At 45.1% G+C, this 22115-nt stretch overlaps 1 protein-coding gene across 3 annotated transcripts in view; it reads right to left on the reverse strand.

Moving 5' to 3' along the window:
- Positions 1 to 22115, reverse strand: part of NRAS (NRAS proto-oncogene, GTPase) — a 447970-nt gene that overhangs the window by 176735 nt on the left and 249120 nt on the right. For all 3 annotated transcript variants that reach the window (XM_069633404.1, XM_069633405.1, XM_069633403.1), the window contains exon 2: positions 20175 to 20302. In XM_069633404.1, coding sequence (XP_069489505.1) covers positions 20175 to 20285 — 111 coding nt within the window. In that variant the 5' untranslated portion in view covers positions 20286 to 20302. The remainder of the gene's footprint in view (positions 1 to 20174; positions 20303 to 22115) is intronic.

The raw sequence follows: 22115 nt of genomic DNA on the forward strand, positions 1-22115 counted from the left end.
CCAGGGAGGTTCAGAAAGTGAGGCAGTCCTTTGATCCACCCAAAAAACGTCTCCAGGCTCTTAATATAAAATACTGACTTCTGTTTCCCGCACAACTGAAAATATACCATAATGGTACAACAGTACACTTTACGTAACCCAGGGAGGCATGGAGCTGGGCGGAAAGAAATCTTGAAGGCGACTGGAGACCGAATCGCAGGCAAGACAACGGCAGGAACGGGCCACGACCTGAAAGGGCACCACCCGAGCGACCACAACCAGAGATAGAGCCACTGCCGAATGAAGGCAATGAATGAGGAAAAGAGGTGAAGAAAACAAACTGGGGAATTAGAAAAAGGAGACGAGACACCCAACGGCACGCTCTGCCACCACCACTGCAGAGCCCAAGTGCGGAATAGCTGACAGCCCAGACCGCATGAAACCCCACCAAGGTTACCTATGATTAAGATAGGTGACAATCATTTCCATCAGCTTGTTGAAGACCTGCGCCTGCAGGCTCAGTTATTGCGAATGTAGGAAGTTAATTTGTTAAGTTACACAAACTCATATTAGGGCGACAGATGTTTCAGTTTGGGATGGAGTATGGGAAGGGGGGAGTTGGGAATGTTGTTGTATTGGAAAGCACAGGTCAACCATTTGTATTGGTCACAAGTCACAAACGGGTACCTAAGGTCCAAGGAGAAGGGAACACCTACCACAGAGGGAGGGACACGCTCAAAATAGATATCAAGAAGCCATACAATGACTCCGCTGGGGCCCAACACTAAACAAATACGGCTCCTAAATTGGAACGTAAATGGCTTGGGTAATGGTATCAAAAGAAGATTGGTGACGCAAGCACTTAACAGATACGGCCCAGATATTGAGCTCCTTACAGAAACCCACCTGGCGGGCACAACACGCCACCTTTTTAAGAGAACAAATTACTGCACAGCGGTGCATGCAGGGTTCTCCATGGGATCAAGAGGAGTGCTGAGATTGCTCCACAAGAGAACTCCCTTGGAGATCTCCAAAGTAATCCAATACATGGGGGGGAGGAGGGGGATTTGTATATGCACATGGCACACTATGGAATCAGACCTTCACCATTCTAGTGATTTATTCACCCCCCACACTCATGCATAACCTACTAGAATATATCACATCCATATTAGCTGATAACACAGCAGACAACTTGATAATGGGGGGTGGAGGGGGTCTTCAACGAAATCATGAATGTGGAAATGGATCGCACACAAACGGAAACCCCGCCATAAACCCATCAAACTAGCTGCCTTTACATAAGCATTAGGACTGAAGGATGTGTGGCGCGACCTGCACCCTTACAGACCGCGAATATTCGTTTCACTCTGGAGCACAAGCATCGCTTTCTAAGCTGGCCTATTTATTCCTCCCTGCAGCAGATATACACAGGGTAACAGAGGTGACCCTGCTCCCCCAGGGCATCTCGGATCATTCCCCACTACTTATACTCCTAGAAACACAAAAACCCTGCCCCCACCGTCCTGGCAATTAAACAATTACTACCAGGGCTTCCCGGAACTAGAGGAGAAAATCCAAGCAGCTACATAACTATATTTTGAACTGAATCGGGGCTCAACAGATAACACTAACGCTATGGGAGGCCTATAAAGCATTTCTCAGGGGTAAGATAATTGGGTGGATAGCGGCACATAAAAAAAGCACACAGGAAAGAAGTGGAAGATGCCGAAACAGAAGTGCAGCGAGCTGAAACGCTCTACATGAACACCAACTCACCAGAGGACAATAGGACCCTGACTCTGGCACAAAAAAAAAAACTACAAAACATAACGCTGAATTGCACCAAACAAGCACATAGTGCGATGCGTGCTAGACTATGAGACAGGTGACAAGGCGGGCAAACTGGAGAGAAGGGAGGAGGGGCACCAGCAGGTCAGGTACATAACCACTGATAACGCAGGTAAGGCCTCAACTGACCAAGAAATTGCAGAGAGCTTTGCGACCTACTATGAGTCATTGTACTGTTCCCCCACAGACCGTATAGATGTCAACATTTTAGATGAGATCCATCTACCGACCTTAAAAAGACACAGAAAACGAGCCTAGAAGAGGAAATAACAGAGGAAGAACTAAAGGCTGCCCTATCACAACTACAAACCGGGAAAACCCTGGGGCCGAATGGGTTTCTATAGAGACATGGAAAAAATAGGAAGTAGTGCGGTGGCGACACACATGCTCAACATGTTTCTGCACTCTAGAGAGATGGGAAGTCTCCCCCCGGACCTGTGAAAGGCCAGCATAGTAGTAATCCCCAAAGAAGGTAATCCTCCCGCTAGGTGTAGCTCTTCTAGGCCGATCTCCCTTATAAATGGCAAAGCCAAAATCCTAGCTAAAATTCTTGCAAACAGATTGCAAAACGTAATAACATCACTGATCCACCCAGACCAATGTGGCTTTATGCCCAAAAGGTCCACACGGATGAATATCCACAGGCTTCACCTGGCCATTGAAAGAGCACTGATGCTACAGGAACCTCTTGCACCTCTTGCAATAGATTTTGAGATGGCCTTTGACTCGGTCTATTGGGAGGCTCTGTGGGCAATAATGGTGAGAATGGGCTTTGGAGACCGATTTATGGGATGGGTAAAACTCCTATAAAACTCTCCGATGGCTGAGATCAGGGTGAATGGATGGGTGTCACGTAATATTAAATTGAGAAAAGGGACAAGGCAGGGCTGCCCCCTATCGGCAATGTTATTCGCACTGGTGATGGAATCCCTGGCAGCGTTGCTTAGGAATACGCAGGCATGAAGGGGTTTTCGCTGGGTGTTAAGATTCATTCTATCTCATCTCAAAATCTATTGCAAGAAGTGCAAGAGGTTCCTGTAGCATCAGTGCTCTTTCAATGGCCAGGTGAAGCCTGTGGGTATTCATCTGTGTGGACCTTTTGGGCATAAAGCCACATTGGTCTGGGTGGATCAGTGATATTACGTTTTGCAATCTGTTTGCAAGAATTTTAGCTAGGATTTTGGCTTTGCCATTTATAAGGGAGATCGGCCTAGAAGAGCTACACCTAGCGGGAGGATTACCTTCTTTGGGGATTACTACTATGCTGGCCTTTCTCAGGTCCGGGGGGAAGACTTCCCATCTCTCTAGAGTGCAGAAACATGACTGGGAAAATGGAGTCTCCCTGTACGCCGATGATTTACTGATCTACCTCAGTAACCCGCAAGAATCCTGCCCTGTTGTCACTCAACTGCTGGAACGATACAGGATGTTTCATGGGCTGAGAGTAAACTGGGCCAAAATCGACAATATTTCCGATTAAAGGAATAAGCGATCTGACCCCAGATAGCTACCCGTATCGAGTGGAAACGGAGCAGTTCCGTTACCTAGGTATACATGTCACACCGAACCTTGTGGACTACGTACCGAAAAACCTATATCCAATTGTAGAGAGATTCGCGAGCGACGCGAGACACTGGATAGCTCTACCCCTCACTCTACTGGGGAGAGCAGCATTGTTCAGGATGCTAGATCTCCCGCGTTTCCTATACATCCTTCAAAATGCACCACTACATATCCCAGGGACAGAGTTCCAGAAAATAGATACAATACTCAGGAAACTGCTGTGGGGTGGTGGACACCCACGAATAGCCCTAAGCACTCTACACCGCTCCATCTGGGAGGGTGGCATTGGACTCCCACACCTACAGACATACTACTGGGCCTCTCAAATGTCGGTTGTAAATGATTTTCTATACGGCAAAGCCGAACTCCCACACATACGAGCAGACACCAGAACCAGATAGGGACTCTCCCCATTGGAAAGTCTCCACCAGAACATACCAGACCCACACCCTCACACAATGGCAATTCAGAGAGCACAGATATGGGCGGAAATGCACAAATACCTAGGTTGAGGAGGAACGATCACCCCAGCTCGGCCCCTATGGAGAAATAGACACTTACCTGAACTCAATAAGCTCTCGAAATGGGCGAGCTGGGAGACAGCGGGAGTAACCAAGGTCGGAGACACGATACAGGAAGGAAAGGTAGTACCATTTGAGCACCTAATGAATGGGTTTGGTCTACCTGTGACAGAATATTTCCACTATAGACAAATGTCCCACGCACTAAGTACACACTTGCCGGCCCTCTCGGATATGCCTGAATGCACACCAATCAAAAGAAATATTGTCCTGGACCGAGTGGACGTGAAAACAACCTGCATAATGTACAATGCAATCTCCTCATTTGCAACAACACTCCTCTGTAGCCTGAAAGCCAAGTGGGAAAAAGACGTGGGCCTATTACAACCTGATGATTGGGCTGCAGCCCTAATGTACCCCAGAGAGGTTGCCATTTCTGCCAGAATCAGACTTGTACCACATAGAATATACTATCCACGGGTGACACTATATAGATGGGGGAAAATAACAGATCCCAATTGCTTGAGATGTCGCCACGGAGAGGGGACCTTATATCATATCCTATGGGAATGCCCACAAATCCAACCTTTCTGGCGGAGATGTGGCGACAGACTCTCGATGGTTATGGGCAGAGTAAAAACAATGGACCCAAAACGGTTGATACTGGGAGTGGAGGAGGACACCGAGATGTCCCGTTATGAAACACTAATGTTCTCAACAGAAACAGGTCTGGCTAAAAGAAACGTGGCGCAACTGTGGGGCTCAAACATTGCTCCGCAATATGAACAGTGGGTGGCAGACATTGATGCGTATATCGTCATGGAAAACAGTTTACACGGCTAGAGGATGCCCTGGAAAAGCTAATAAAATTTGGCACGGATGGGAGGAGAACTAGAGAAAAGCATAAAAGGGTCGGGATGACCAGTAAAGGGGCAGAATTACATAGTGTGAACTCGATATACAATGCACCACAACTGACCGAAATGTGTTGCAACACCCAGACAATGCATCAAACCTGTGAACTGAGATCTATGTATTTGTATGTTTGTAATGTTTAGACTATTGATGTTCTCAAAACCAAAAGTGTTCTATTAAAAAAAACAAAAAAAAAAAACAGTACACGTTACATCGGTGTGTATACAAAATAGTTACTAAAACAGCATGTACGCTAATTAGTTTCCTTCAATGCCTCAATTTTGCACTAAAACAAATTCATTTTTCTTTTCTATGCTTTCCTCATATGTTTTTTCAAAAAATGCTAAGTCTTTTTCTATGATCTTTAAAAAGGTGGCCCCATGTGAAAATTATTGGATAATATGAACCATGCATGAGTATATCCCACACAATTTCAGTGCAATCTACATTGGTAGCACACACAAATTTAAATAAAAACAAGGTCCATGGAATTTTAAATTGCGGACATTCTAATACCAAGTGTTTTGTTTGTTTCATTACAATTTGGAAACCTACATTTCATCGTCTGCATAAATAGAGGCATATCCCCCCCAGTGTCTACATCTCTCCTTAGTTCTAAATTGATTTATTTTAAATCGGATGTAGTGAGCCCTTAGTATTACACTCGGAAATATGGTAATGTATGCACAGCATGGCATTCTCTTACGTATCACTTTCGCATATTCTATATAAGTAGAGTACTGCTGTAATTTTTCAACTGTATGAATCCAGTCATTATCAAACAGCTTTTTTAACAAATGCTGGTCTATCGTATGTGGTTACAGAGAGCCGTTTTTGCTTCCATCAAATTGAGTAGATCTCTATATAAAGAGTTACTTGGAGGATTTAAAAACTTTGCCATAATACTGAACATGAAAGGGATAGGAGACTGAACTCATGTCTAATTACACAATTTGGAATGGATGTTGCTACATTAATGGCTCCTTTAAGCAGACGACTTTGCAGTGAATCCAGGTAAATACTCATATCGAAAGGACAGATAAAGAATATAGATTAAGATCGCTTGTACCTTCATTATTAAAAAATCCCTTAGCGGTTTAAGAGAATAAAGACAGTATTTAGCAAATATAATCTTCATTTGCCTGACTAGTGGTCTAGCTTTCGATTCAGTCTTTCTTTCCACATAGCAATGGATGAGTTACTGCTTACATGATAACCTAAATATTGTATCTCAGTTAGTTGCTGTATGATCATTTCACCAATTTTCCATTTAATTTTCTTCCTGCATGGAAGACCACTATGCTGGTTTTACTTACATTAGGTACTAAATTCAAATCATGTACATGGCTTTCAAATAGCTGTAATTTAGTGTGAAGGCCTGCTGGTGTGGAATCCATGATAATTAGGTCATCGGCAATGCAAGCCAATGTATTCTTAAACTGCCCATTCTGACAGAGTACATACCCAGCCTGTTCCATAGTTCATCAAGGTTGCATAGATATAGGTTAAATAAGATTGCTGCGAGGTTACAACCCTGTTTAAATCCTATAAAAGTGTTGATGAGATCACATTGCTCCTTCTCTGGTGATTCTGACTTTGTATACTGTAGCCGAGTAAAGCCTTAGCCAAAATACAATTTCTTCAGGTATTCCCAAATTAATTAGCTTTCCCCAGAGGAGGTCTCTCACTATAGAATCAAACGCAGCTGTTAGGTCAATACTTGCCATGTACACAGGGTTGGCTCCTTTCTTTTTTGTATTTGCTATAATATGGGAAATCAAGGTTGCATTCAACGCTGTCCCCATCCCCTTCCTGAATCCAATCTGGCTTTGGCTAAGATGGTATTTTGTGTTGTAAACTTCTCTAGATTGTATAAAAGTAAACTCGAGAATATTTTAGCACAAATATATATTAAGAAAATGGGTCTGTAATTTTGGGGATCGTTCAAATTACCTTTCTTGTGGATTGGGACAATTATGGATGTGCTCCATTGTTCAGGAGTGTTACCCATTTTTATTATCAAATTGAATTTGATCTTTAGAATCGATGCCCACAAGACAGGGTCAACTTTATATACGCAAGAAGGAATTCCATCCGGGCCAGGGGCTTTCACAGGGCCAAGTTTATTTATCGCCCAAATGATATCTAGCTCAGATCAGCAATAGACAGTCCCATTTTACATTTTTAGACAATGTAATTCGATTACCTTCAAAACATGGAGGACAGGAGAATTTCGCTGAAATATAGTTTACCCAAGTTTGAGCAGATATCGTGTTTACAATAGTTATTTGTTGTGCAGAAGTTATATTCCGTATAGTAGACCATACTGCCCTAGAATTATGTTTAGATAGTTTTTGGATAATCTCATAATTTTGTTTGTTATGTTTCTTGATTCTCAAGTATCTTAGTTTATTTTTGTAAATCTGTAGGATTCGTTTTTTTAAATACCAGTATTGAGATAGGTCTTTTGTAGTTCTTTTAAGTTGGCAAATTTCTTTATTTTTTGTACATTTTAACAATTGGACCTCAAGATCATATTTCGAAGGGTTGGGGTTTGGCTTCCTTACAGGTTTAGCATATATCGATTGTATGGCAGCAGTTACGATATCACCCATCATCATTTCTTTTGTAAGGAGAGATAGATGATAGGCATCGGTCCTCCTCGCTATTTCAAACTCGTTCCGTATCTTTTGAGATATCTCTTTACACAGATGAGGATTCCATCTAATAGATGTCTTAGGACGGTCGTCTTCAATCAAGGAGAGCAAGGGATTTACATTATAATTGTAATGGGTCATGTCTAAGTTATCGGAGCATGGTCACCGGTTGTGATCGAATAGACAACAACCAGTGCTACTAGTTACAACAACGTGTTGGAGACAGCAAAAAAATCAATCATTGATACAGCGGACCCTCGATTCAATGTAGGCAGCTGTCCCGATTCAACAACCTTTACAAATGATATCTCCCACATATCAAGGTAAGCAGTGAACTTAATACCACAAATCTGAGCTGACTATTTCCTAAATTCTGTTTGGGCCAGTTTTCCCCCTTTCATAGCCAGACATCTTGCGTTGAAATCGCCAGCAATGATAATATTGCAACAAAGATTCTGGGCATGTAAACATTCTAAGCATCGATCTAAATCGTCAAACTTCTCTTCTAAAGGCAATTTTAGTGGGTTCCAATAGACTGATACAATAACTAAAAGGACCTTCAATTTTTTTGTACACATCAAGTATTCTTGCTAGCAAATTTGCTGATGAATACACAATTTTAGCATTGCATTTCATTCCATTGTTAATTGCCATCGCAATACCACCCATCGGGCAACCCAGTTTGCCTTTGATAGCATGGCTACAAACGGTATCGAAGCCTTCTAAATTTATACCATGAACACTCATTGTTTCGTGTACCAGAATAATATCTAAATTACATCTACTAGGGAAAGATGATAACCAACTATGGAGCATCGAGTGTCCACAGGAGTTCCACGAGACAATATCCAAACCCTGTTTTCTTACTTGCCAATTTGGACTTTTCACATTTTTGATGAGAGCAATTGAACGAATTAAGGGTTTTACCCAGGCCAAATCATGTTTTCCAGCAGTCATTGCTAGGAGCTGAGAAATACAATTTTGCTCCATTGATGCATCACTCGATACACCATTGGGTTCTCCTCTCCTTGGTATTGTCTTTTGAAGAAATTCATTAGCTGCTTTTTCGCAGTTAAAAATGTGGAGATTGAACCCAAGTTCCTTTAGATCGGAACTAAATGCCCAAATATGTTTCAACACATTGGTATTAGATACGTAGCAAATCACTCAATAGTTATCCAGGTCGGCAAGAGCTATCCGATCAAAATCCCCAGTAGTGAGGATGCGAAGTGACGGGATTCTGGCAATAATATCTAGGAAATATCTGCAATTGATTTGTTCGCCCCTAAGAATGTCAGGATTTCCCTCTAGTCCGATAATGTTAAACTCAAGGGGTGGCAATGTTGAAACATTGTTTATTGGTTCAGAATGAGCAATTTGAGATGGAGTACTAATTGAGGGAATACCTTTTTCAAATTGTCCCTCTACGGAAGGGATCAACACGTCCCCCTTAGAAAATAAAATATGTGACCAAGGTTTTGATAAATCAATGCCAGGAGCGCAAGATGGAATATTTGCATTATTTGGTGGTCCATCGCAATGCAAATGTTTTTGCGCTCCTATTAAGATCAATTCCTTAGCAAGAGAATGTGATGAAACTATCCCACTTTCTACCGCTGTATTCAAAGAATGAATAATGTTTGCATAGGTCAGTGAATTAATCGTAAAGTCGCCCTTTTGATCATCAAGCTTAGGGCTGAGTGGCACTCTACATGGTCGATTAAATTCCACTCCAGTCATTCGTTATGGAATCAGTATTGTACTGTGTTTGTCCATCAACCTGGAAAGGTCGGTTTGATTCGCTGATTTGTACAGACCTATGGGTGCAATTGCAATGGGGAGGAGGATTCGCCTCTTTTGCCATTATAAAACCTTCTAGGCGGTTAAGTTTGTACATCATCTCATTTGAGGTATTTTTCATCTCTCGAAGTTCCATGTGCGTGAATTCGTGCCCCTTGTCTAATAGGTCCAGTACTCTGATAATAATAGGGTATAAGGGCTGGGGGGAGGGGGGAGATTTACCTACTAATTCCTTGTTCCCATCCCCGTGTCACCCTTCAAACTCTGTTTTGGTGGATGGGGGGGGGGGGTGATTTAAGTTTTGCGATTTCCGCTCTACGTTCTTGCAAGCAATCTTTACTTCCTTTGGGGTAATGTTTTGATTATTGTAGGCCTCATGTGGATTTTCGCTGAATGAAAATTCAAGAGGGAGAGGAGGTATAGATTGGTTTGTGAGGGAAGATTTAACAAGAGTTTTCGGTCTATCAAGGGCGTTAACACACCGATAGAATCACAAATGTGCACGTTTAACTCAAACATTGTAAGGGGTCCTTCTGCTAGCATATCAAATGGTGTATCACCTTCCTCTGGTGTAAGGTTTTGAGCATTCTCAGTGTTAGGCAGTACAACATCCATATCACACAAAATTCCTACCGCTGCACTCTCATATACGGATGAGTCTTCGAATTACAAGTCTTCTGGGAGTGGATTACCATAGGGAGTGCTAATCTGTCTCTCTTTGCTTGTGTTAAGTCGTTCTTCGTTGGGTTTATTCAAGAGTACGTTGATCACAGGGGATATAGGCATTTTTTTACGATCAATATCAATTGCGCGTAATGGGTTACACAGTATTGGAGTAGTCGGGCATGTCAGGGCGGGTGGGCAGATCAGGTAGGCGGTTCCTATCTAGTGCAGAGAAAGAGAGAAGAAAGCAGAAGTAAATGCCTAAAATTACGTATATACTAGGCACAAACACAGTGAGCAGTGGTAAACTTTTTACAGAGCCAACAAGTAAGTCTCTTAACCCACCAGCAACAGAAGTCCGTGTTGCGAGGGTATGGCGCCTCTTCTTGCCGACTAGTACAGCAATGTAGCGCTTGCTGTAGGTACCAATATCCAGGTTCCAGGGATCACAGCAGCGTGCAGCCCAACAGCCAGTCACTTGGTAATTTACTTAGGCAATCTTCAGGGGACAAACACAGGAGGAGACCCAGCACAGCACAGCTTACGTTCATGCAAGTGCAGGAGCAGGCATCTTATCCCATAAGAGTACATTCATGAAACTTGGAACGGTGACCGCTGCAGCAAGGCTGCTCAGGAGAGAGCTCGTCAGTCTACCGGTTGGTCTAGTGACACTTCCGAAGGCACAGATCTTTGAGCAGGGGTAGGGAAATTAAAGTTACTCACCGTAGTGATTAGAGTACTCGTTAGGGAGAATTTTAATTTCTGTGCCAATTCCCTTCAACCTTAGAGACCCCCAGCTCTTTTGGACTTTAGGACATATTTTTTACCCTGTGAGGTCTTTCTTGGGTTTTACTCTGCGCGCCAAGCCAGGTTTGAACCCTTGGTTCGTTTTAGCTTTGGCAGGCTTCAGTCCGGAAAACCCGCCTCTGGCTCCAGTGTGTCTGGAAAAGCAGGATGTGAGGGAGGTTCCCGAAACTCCCCTGTCCTTTGTGTGTATGAGTGTATGAATGCAACCAGTCCCCATTGGCTGGCTGGCTGGCTGTCTGTCCTTTGAAGACAGCCACCCTGTTGTGTGATTGACAGCCTAGGCTGTGCATGAATGGGAGAAACCTGCTTGAAAGGTGAGGGTTCTGGGTCTAGATGCAGAGTCCACCACTGGGAGAAACACCCGAAGAAACCGTGACCAATGCTTACTCCATCCTCCTGGACCTTTGAATTGGCCGGTGTAGCCCTGCTGCTGTGCTGTAACTCCTTTATCTAAACGACAAGAGAAGCTCTGGGAGGGAGAGTTTCTTCCCTTGGGTTAGTGGGACCAACTAACCCAGAGACAAACTCCACTGGACCGTCTTCCATGATTGGCTGTACTTCTTCGCTGCAAGAACCGAGTGCCAGGGGTCAAGAAATCCATAGTCTAGTGCAACGTCTACAATACGGCCAGAAGCTCCAGGAGTCTCCCAAGGACCTTCCAGAAGCAGAACGGTCAGTACTCAAATCCACTCACCAGAGTGCAGGACTCAAGGAGTGAAGGAAGCCCAACCGGTATCCGAGATATGCATTGGTGCGGTTTACTGAGAGCTGAAATCTCGAAGTGCCGCTAATCCGAAAAGAGCCCTTAGCTGCCAAATTGGAGTCCTCCAGACATGCTCCCTCTTGTCCCCACATTGAATCTCGGGAACCCAGGATCTGCATCACTGCAACAGGACAGAATCCAGCAGGACCCCTCTTCTTCAAACCAGAGGTACTGTTTAGACTTGGGGTACTTACCTCATTGTCTTGAGCTGTGCTTTCCTCAGTTGAGACCTGCAGTGGCTTACCTTTAGTGTTGATTCCAACTCTGCTCTTTCACAAGTGTAACAGCTTGTGACCCTACAAGTGATAACTCTCTAACTTTGTGCAAGACATTTAATAACTAAGAAGTTCCTAAACTCCATAGACTGTGCTCCAATTGACTTTGGCTATCCTAGCTCACTGCAGACTCTTTCTAGTCCATTGACTTTGATATTTCTGTCCCTCATAGGTGGTAACTTGTTTTAGACTGTTATTGCTGAAAGGCTTGTCTAGACTTCATTGGAAGATTTAAGTATTCTCACATGCCCCGAGAACCTGTTTAACCTTTTTCCTTCCTTTAAACTTTCTCTGCAAAGTATAACTAGTGATATATAAATGCCATTACTTTCCTTGTGAATGAAGTCACCTCCGGATGTAGGAAGTGTGTAAAAGCATATCCAAAGAGTATCTACCAATTCGTCCCGATTCTGGAAAAGTATATCTGACTGTTACATATCTTGCCCTTTTAAAAGAATGCTCATTTAAAAATGGATGTTAAATAAATAACTATTTATAAATGAAACCTTGAGTGCAAGTGCTACTTATATTTGTAAATGTCACTGTTACAGCTCTACAGGTCACACTTACCCCTCTTCAGATAGGCCTGGCTGCTCAGTCACACCACCAACTTGTGTAGAATAGACCTATACCAAAAGGGGCGTTACCCAATGCCAAGCAGATAAGTCTTGTGTAGTCTTACACAGTGTGACTGCACCAATTCTTACCCAACACGCGTAGTCCTTTGATTCCTTACCTCCATCCTTGTGGGCGTCCACCAACATGGGGACAGTACCAGAACCTTTGGCAGCTAAAGAAATTGAGCTTCCCCTTTAAATGTAGTCTAGTGCACGGGGTTGTGGCCCTGGGCGTCGGAACGCCCACCAAGGCCCTCCCCTCCGGCGCTCATCTCAGTCTCCTTTTAACGCATCGGATGCTTTAATACCTGGCTATACTGAATAGTTTAGCTCATGGCATACAGGCGGGGGAAGGTGGGCAGGGCGTATGGAGGAAATGGGACCAAGGACTACGAGTACTCTAGTCACTACGGCGAGTACATTTAATTACCCATATGTCCCGTCCCCTCCGTCCTTGTGGGCGATTCCACCAAACAAGACCATAGAGAGGAGCTGTGACAACCCAACTCCTATTTAGGATGATGCAAAAAGGTTCTTCAGAGCTGCCTGGCCGAACTCTGCATCTCACCTGGAGCTGGTAACCAGGGAATAGTGCTTAGAGAACGACGGAGTAGCACAAGTAGCCACCCTACTGACAACATTTCAGGGACCACGTCTCTGCAACACGAGGACCGTGGCCTTAGCTCCGACTGCATGGGCATAAATCCCCTCAGGAACTGGTTTACCCATGGTGTGTACTCCTTCGAGATGGCCTGGACCATCCAACGGGCGATAGACATTTTAGAAGCCTAGGTGCTGGGGGACGTGCCCCAAAACGTGACAAACAATGCCTCAGACTCCCTGAAAGATTTAGCCCAAGAGAGGTAGAACTGGAGGGCTCTCTTGAGGTCCAAGGAATGCAAGGCCCTTTCGGCATCCAGGTTCGAGAAGAACACCGGCAGGCTGATCTGATTCAAATAGAGACCACCTTGGGCAAATCATTTGGATGGGTGCGCAAGATGACCATGCCATTACGAAACCTGGTGAAGGGCTTGTATGATGGCAAAGCCTGCAGTTTGCCACCAGTAATGCAGTCTTCAGTGTAACCAGCTTGACATCTGCTGAGGCTATCGGCTCAAAAGGCTTGCGCTGCAAGTCAGCCAGAAGCACATTAAGGTCCCAGACTAGATGAGGCCTGTGTACCGATGGAAAGTGCCTGGACAACCCTTTAAAGGTAGGCCTTAGCCACCGGGTTGGGTGCTGAGAAAAAAAAAACATACTCCAGGGAATACTTGTAGTCCCCAATGGCCGCCAAATAGGTGCGGCAGGCACCAGCCTGCATGCCAGAACGAGCCAAATTTGCAGAAAACATCAACAAGCCGTCCAGGGAGCAGGTGACAGGGTCAAGCCCCTTGTCGTGAACCCAGTGGCAAAACCTTGCCGACTTACTCTTGTACTGAGCCCGCATAGAAGGCCTCCTGAATGATGTCCCAGTTATCCTCAGAGAAAGGAGCGTGGCGAAGTCTCAGCTGGTCAGGAACTGGGCCGTTACAGCCAGCCTGGCTGGATTGGGTGCTCCACCGCCCTGCCCTGCTCCATCAGAAAGCTCCTGCAGGGGAATCGGAAGATGGACTGGTCCCTGGGAACACAACTGCAGCAGATCCAAGAACCATGCCCTCGACAGCCAGTGTGGGGGCGATCAGGATGAGGCTGCAGCCCATCGACGCTCAGAACTTGCAAAGGGTCCGCCGGAGCAATGAGGGAACGCATAACACCTGTGGCGGTGGGGCACTTTGAATTCCGAGGAGATGTAAAAGTCCAGGTCCAGACCCCCTCATCCCTTCATCTCTGCAACAGGGGCCACAAGGAGTTGATGTGTAACTCCCACACATAGGCGTTGACCCCCACGCAGCAGAGTTGGTCCACTCCCACATTTCTGTCCCCTGGAAGATGAACAGAGGAAATCCAAATTCCTTCCCTAAGAGCCCATTCCCATATCGCCACTGCTTACATGCACAGGAGGTGGGACGGGTGCCACCCTGCTTGTTCAGGTAAACACTGTTTTGGAGTTGTTGATCCGGACCAGAACCCCTCTGCCCCTGATGAGGCAGGAACACCTTGAGCGCCAGGCCCAATGCCTTGAATTTGAGCAGATTGATATGCAGAAGGGCCTCCGCCTTGGACCATGCAAAATGAATGGAGTTGCCCCCCCAGCCCAAGAGTGAGGACTCCATCGTCACCAGCAGAGAGGGCTCTGGTCAGGTAAAGGGGGCTACCACTGCAACATTGCCATCCACCAGCGAGGAGCAGGAGTATTAGGATGCTGTCTGACTGAGTCGCCTGGTCCCAACTGGCTGCCAGGTGAAGCTGGAGGCACCTCATCTTGAGGCAGGTATGCTGAACCGTGAGCATGCACGATGCCATCAGTCGCAGAAGGTGTTGAAACCACCAAGCAATGGTGGTCGAATTGGCCAGAAAGTGCCATATAGCTTTGCTGAGGGAGAGGAGCCTCTTGGGCGTGGGGAACACGAGCTGCATTGCCATGTCCCTGCCCATTCCAAGGAACACCAGATCCTGGGCAAGAATCAACTGTGACTTCTGCTGGTTGAGGGGGAAAAGCCCAGCTGGTGAAGAACGTCTGCCAGCCTTTGGCAGGAGTGTACCGCCCCCTCGGGGGAGCTTGTCCTGACCTTCCAGTCGTCCAGGTACAGATACAAGTCATGGCCCTCCAGGTGGAGGAGATCAGCCACTGCATTCATCAGCTTCAAAAACACACAAGGGGCCGAGTTGAGGCCAAACTGCAGCACCATGTACTGGAAGTGGCACGACAACCATGAATTGCAGAAACTTCCAATGAGGCTGGTAGATGGGGAGAAGGTACGCATCCTTGAGGTATAGGGAACACATCCGGTCCCCTTCACACAGACTCTGCAACCTGTGCGCGAAGAATCATCTTGAAGCGTTCGAGTGGCAAAGACAGGTTAAGAAATGACAGGTCTAGGACTACAATCAGGCCAGCCTGGTTGTTTTAGGGTACCGCAAAAATCCTGGAGTAGAAGCCGGAGCCCTTATCTGAAAGCAGAACAGGCTCCACCTCCTGCAACTCCAAAAGAGAAGGTGAGCTATGTTCTATGACAGTCACATTACTGTTTTTTTGGAATCTGAGGCAGGAGCAGAGGAGGGGGACCTGAATAAAACGTGCAAAGTGCTCTGCTGCTTCCTCCTGTGGTCACTGGGCGACCTATCGGGCCCTCTGTGTACCACAATCCCGAAACCTCTCGAAGTCAGTGAAAACACAGAGACGGAGGGAAGGACTTCTATGCTGGTTTATTCAGGATGGCCATGGACTTGGCGATCCGTGTAGAATTCTTCTTGGTCAACTCGTCATTGGTGGACGAATGAAAAAGATCAGACCCCTCAAAGGGGAGGTCCAGTATTCTCTCTTGCACATCAGATGAGAATTTCGTGGCATGCATCCATGCAGTCAGTCTTATCTCGACCCCCAGGCACAGCATCTGCTGGCTGTGTCAATGTGGGAGATCGAAGGACTCCATAAGGTCCTGCGCAACAGTCCAGGCGTCCGCCAGGCTGGCCTTGAAGGAGGCCTGCCTCGCCAGAGGGAGATCAGGCAGAAACTCACTGAGGTCTTGCCACAGCTTCCGGTTCACCGCAGGTAGGAGGGTGTGAGAGTGCCGCAAATGTAGCCTCAAGATGACATAGCAACATTTGCAAAATAGACTCAAGAGCCTTGTCCTTCTGGATTTTGAGGACCTGTTTATTTAACGTGGAGAGTGATCCTTTTTCCCACTCCCTCATGTGTTTTACTCTTGGGTTATGAAGTCTAAACAACTCCATAGGCGGCATCTTTTAATTTGTGTCACACAGCACGCTCAGTGCAGTGGCACAGGGAAAACTACTGTTTCCCAGAGTAAATGAAGTGAAATTGACTTTACTAGTCTTTTTAAATTCCTAGACCCAGCACACCCCATCTTAAGAGTGCTGCAGGGATTACTTAGTATCCCCTGTGTCTAGATACTCATGTAGCAGTCAAATGCTACCCTTTCCTCTCCGAATGGCTGGTGGCAGTGGTTTTACAACAAACTACCATGATTTTTCCTGACTGCGAACACTAGTAGCGTTAAATCGCGGGAGCCATGTTTTTCAAGGTGGCATCTGAGCCTCCTTTGTTTAAACAGGTCCCAGTCTTTTTTCGCCATTTCTTTTTGGAAAGGTCCTTCTAGAGTTTATCTCTGTGCGCCAAACTATGTTAGGTCTCTTTGTTCCTACGCCTTTGGCGGGCTTCAGGACTGAAGACCACCTCTGGCGCCCCAGTTTCTGCGGTGGGCAGGAAGTGAGGGAGATGCCCGAAACTCCCTCGGCTTGGTCTCCTAGGAGACCCAAATGCACTCTGGCATGATTGGCTGGCTGACTGTCCAGCAAGGACAGCCACCCTGCTGGGTGAGTGGCAGCTGTGCTGGAATGAATGGGAGAAAACTGTATAAAAGGCGGATCTCTTGGCTTGGAAGGCATCATCGACCACTGGAACGAAAGAACCGTAGACGAGCTTGAATAGGACGGCTGTTGCAACAGACATTCCGGCACCAGGGATATGGATTGGGATTAGACAATCCCAGACCGTTCCTCTGCAAACACACAGTAACTGCCCCCAAGCCTGCAAAAGCCACAGCTTTCCTCAGGAAAGGGATTTCCTTAGAAGACATTTCCTGGGTTGAGAAGGCAGGAAGAAGGCCAAAGAACAAAATGGCCAAAGAACAAGCGAAAACCCACATAGCACTGCCATTTTAGGGTGCAAGCCATCTTTAGTAGTTATTCACAGTAAATGCAAATGTGTACCAGTACAATGTCACAGAAACTGTATAAAATATCCCAGCTGCCACCAGGTCGTCTTCGGCACATAGGTTAAGTAACCAAAAAAAGTGATTATATAAAAAAGATAAGGCTACAAAGAATCCTAACTGCACTTTACTGCAAGGTGATGTGTGCGCAATTGTAACCATAAAAGAATACACAATGAAAGAGTGTCAGTACTGATCGTCTTGGGCCTGGCATCTGCTACTTTTGGCTCTCAAAGATTTTGGACTACACTTCCCATCAGATTTAGCCAGCATAATCAATAGTGAGGGATCATTGGAGTGGTAGTCAAACATCTGGAGATCAACAGGTTCCAACCCCCCCCACCCCTCGTTTTAATGACTAGTGAGTTTCACCATAAAAAACAAAAAAAAAGCAGGCAAGGGAAGTAAAGCTGAAGGCATTAATTACCTCCAGACAGGACAGGGTACAAAACAAGCAAAAATAAAGGGTGTCCCTTAGAAGTCTATCAGAGGAAAGCAGCAAAAAGAAATTCCTTGCTAACGGGCCAACAATATTTTTTCCTAAAAGGCAACTACTAGGTTTTTAGCATTCGTAATCAGTGTTTTAGTAGTCATACCCATTTGGAAGGGATTTGGGTATGGGAGCTCGAAAACAGGAAAATCGATTGTCCAGTGTTTATATCATTTTCAGGAGCATACAGAGTTGGGCATGTTCATGGTGGTCAGACTTCAGGCTGATCTGAGAATCGGCTACATACACGTGGAAGGTGCAGCAAAAAGATTTAAATCGGTGAAACAATGGTTTTAACTATATGTTGAATAGCCCAGATGGAACCTGGAGGAACTCTGCAGTATAATCTAGAAGAGGGCGATTTGGCACCTGAAATTCTGGCCTGGGGATGGAATGATCTTGGAGGTAGACGGATAACCATGTCAGAGTGTTACCCTCTGGATAACCATTTCAGAGTGTTACCCTCTGGATAACCATTTCAGAGTGTTACCCTCGGTCTGCGTCAGGTTTTTAGACTGTTAATTAAGTGCTTGTGAAAAGGTGGGTTGATCCACAGATACTCCATGAGCCTTTTAATAGTTAGCGGTAAGTAGGAACAGGACACAGGTACACATGGGCACATCGACCGGCCACCCTCTCTAGCCAACCTCTCTCAAACTGTCACTCTAGGAGTACACCCCTGCACGTAACATTCTAACATAGGAACACTCATACCATCACATCCATACATCGCAGAGCAGATGTGTAAAGGTACAATACGACAGTGCTTTTCTCTCATCAAGACCTCCTGGGTTAAAAAACAGATAACCGACTTAACGAAAAGCTATTTTTTTTGCCGCATTTGATACTGTATTTGATACTTTTTTCGCCTCTATTATTTTAGCTTTGAAAGGGATATTCGATATCAACATTTGGAGGACTGGGTCTAGTACTTAACTTGCTCAGCTATCTTACAGCATACAAAATGTTAAACCTATTTACCTTTTTCAATGTTTGGCGTTTTATTTATATGAGACACTGATTTCAACTTCCATCTGAAGCAATGTTAAAGGGTGGTTAGTGAGACAGCACGACGTCGGGTTTGTGTTCATGCAGGGTTGCTGCATGACGATAGTTTGCCTGTTTCTCTTTTTACCTTGAAACTATTTGTTTGGAGGGGAAGTACCTTTGCCATTTCAGTCATAATGAAGCATGAACTATATTCCATTTTCAACAACACTGTATATCAATATATTCAGTGAACCACTCCCAAGACAATCCATTATGAATGATAAAAAAAATTCCGATTAGTAATATTTTCTCCCTCTAAAATGTACCATTAGAGAACCCATTTCTTAGAATGAGATCGCAAACCATAATTCTGGGGCAAACAATAGCTCAAAGTGATGGATTCTACGTACAATAACTGATAGACAGGTGTTACATATCAGAGCAACTAATAGAAAGGTATTATTTGTCAAAGTACCAGTTGAAAAGGCAGTTCATGCAAACTAAACGATGTGCAGGCAGGCTGTGCCTCAGTAACAGATGGAAAGCCCTTTAGAGGGCATGAGAACTGACGAAGAGCAGTTCTGCGGAAGAGCGACAGGTATAGTCCTTCTGTACCTGGTTACCGATGGGCAGGACGTTTGATTCACAGTGACCCAAGGATAGGTCTCGTATGAACAGTAACTGGTGGACCTGCACTGAGTGCACAATAAATAATGGACAAGCTTTTGATGGAAAGGCATTCCAATACTCTCACTTATTCATTTTGAACTTTTGCATAGTACCCCTACTTCTTTTCAGAAAACTGCACCATAGAACCGTAACTCTGGTAGCCATGGGAGGGGCATGAAAATTCTGACTGCTGTGTTCCACTGCACAGGAATTCTAACGGACACATGCTCTGTAACCGAAATACTAACCGGCACACACTCAGGTAAATTCATTTTGATGTCCTATTAAGGATGCATACCAGGGGCCAGCCATTCCTAGGTGCAATCAAGGCAAGTATTCCAATTATTCCCAAGTACTGAATGCAACAGGAGAGGTCTAGTCCCAGAGCTAGTACAGAGCGCACATCAACCTCCGTCTCCACAGATGGTTTGAAGCAGGATACAAGCGAATAGAGTGTAAAATCAAATGAAATCAGCTGGGTTAATGATTTAGAAGGAAGAGTCATCTAATTGTAAGGCTGGACTAGGTAGTTGAGGCTATGTATGAAGACAAAATATAAAAAGGCATGCCACAACATTCTGCCAAGCACAAGTTCTACATATCAAACCAATAAAGCTTCTCTTTACATTATACATTAATAAATAAATCTGTCCCCCTTCGTCTTTATTCCATTTTTAGCTCGTGTTATTTCTGAATCATTATTGCATAGATCTGATCAGTCACGGCTGTACATTGCAAAGTGATTTCTTTAAAAGGACAGATAGATTCTGGAAGGTTACCTCAATGGTGGGGTCGTACTCATCGACAAAATGATTCTGTATTAACTGGATGGTCAATGCACTTTTTCCAACACCTCCAGCTCCAACCACCACCAATTTATACTCCGTCATTTCACTCCAGCAAGAACCTGTGGGATGAACAATAACAACTGAAAAGGGATTTGCACAGTTGAAATTAATTTTTCAAATACTAGATTACTGAATTTACTTTGGAAGCCATTCCAGATAAAGCAGAGGCCTGGGAGTGTGCAGTAGGGGCTCAGGGGGGTTACAGGTGGGAGGGGAGCGTCGCTAGGAGCCATAGTGCAGGGAGGGTGGTGTACGTATTCGCTTGGTATACAGGGGGCACCAAACACCATCTTGGATACTAGCAAGCATATTGGAATAGAGGCATAGTTTTACGCTTAAGCCAGGGACGCAGGCCTGAGCCACACAAATAGAAAGAAAGTGCATGCATACAGGAATAGGTTGTAGCTTGGGCACTGAGGGGAGGGGGGGGGGCTTGCAGGGCTACAGAGATTCATAGACCCAATATTGTTTTATGTTGCCAGCATATTTATATCCCAGAAGGAATGCGTCCTAAAAGGCCACATGGGGGTTGAGAGATCTCTGCGAAAAGCGATCCCACAAGAAGGAGGGCATGCGTCTCTGAAAATCTACGTCCCAGCTCGGAGTAATGACACTCGGATGCCCCCATCCCAAGACCCCTAGCCTCCACAGTACCAGTCAGTCCCAGACTACCGACCATAAAACTGTTAAAACCCCCAATCAATCAGAAAAAGATATGAAAACAGGGATCAGTTGCCTTCCCCATAGGTCACGTGATTTAGGTCACGTGATTTGTGCTATGAGGTGCTGGGAGGGCTAAAACATAGCTAAAACGAGGGTGGGGAGCTTTGGTTGGCCGCCAAGGTGTCTCAAATCGAACTGTAGTTTGTTAGAAGTAATGGCCTCGAAGAATACACTTAGCCCAAGTCTGCAGTACCAGGTGCACATCAGGTTAGATAGAGCCTGTATTGTTCCCCCCCCCCCCACCCCCACATAACTGCCAAAAAGTTGTAGCTTCATGCCCGAGGACGCGCGAGGAGTAACCCACGTGGAAGAAGATGAACAGAAGAGGCTGATAGCAATGGCCTGGCATCCCTTATGGAGCAGGTAGCCTATGTATAGGGTCTCGACCAACCAGCCATGCAGATTTGTACATTATGTGATTTACGTCACTGATGATGCTCGCTGTGTGCCTTTGTAAAGTGTTACACATACTGATTTCGGCAGAACGTTCCATGGCACCAGAGTGCTTTGCTGGCGCATTCCTATTTTTGTGGAAATAAAGCTTTGTTCTCCTTGCAAGAGGTGCGCTGGGCCTTTTCCCCCCTAGTGGGTTGCATTTTTTCTGGTTTGAGCATTGAGGGGTTTCTCTACACGATCCAGGCCTTCCCTTGAACCTAAGCTTGGCTTCTGCAATGCATAGTAAAATAGGACACGGTAAGCCCAATTCAATATCTGCGTTATTATCTGTAATTATAAGCGCAGCATCATCTAACTTCTTACACTGTATGTAAAACCCTCACACAACCAACAGTCGTCACAGATTTAGTCACAACCCATCGCCAACTTCTTCCTAAAGTCTATTACTAAAATGATAACACGCTCAGCGTTGCAATTACACTGTCATTAAGCTGTCATAAATTAATTATCTGTTACAGTGTATGGACTTGCGGAAACCAAGTGAAGTACGTCAATGCACTAGTGAATAATCACTTAGCACTACGCTTTCACACCCATTACAAAAACCAAGCAGCATAACATATGGAGCCAAGAGAAATACCATAATACACGGCCTTCAACAAATTATTTAGTCAAAATCTGACCATTTGTTATGGGACAAAAAGCAGGGTTTGGTTAATGTTATGGAAAAGTTCCTTTTATATGGAAAAAAGG

The sequence above is a fragment of the Ambystoma mexicanum genome, chromosome 13, assembly GCF_040938575.1.
Source record: "Ambystoma mexicanum isolate Mex_15411 chromosome 13, UKY_AmexF1_1, whole genome shotgun sequence".
In the NCBI taxonomy this organism is placed as follows: domain Eukaryota; kingdom Metazoa; phylum Chordata; class Amphibia; order Caudata; family Ambystomatidae; genus Ambystoma; species Ambystoma mexicanum.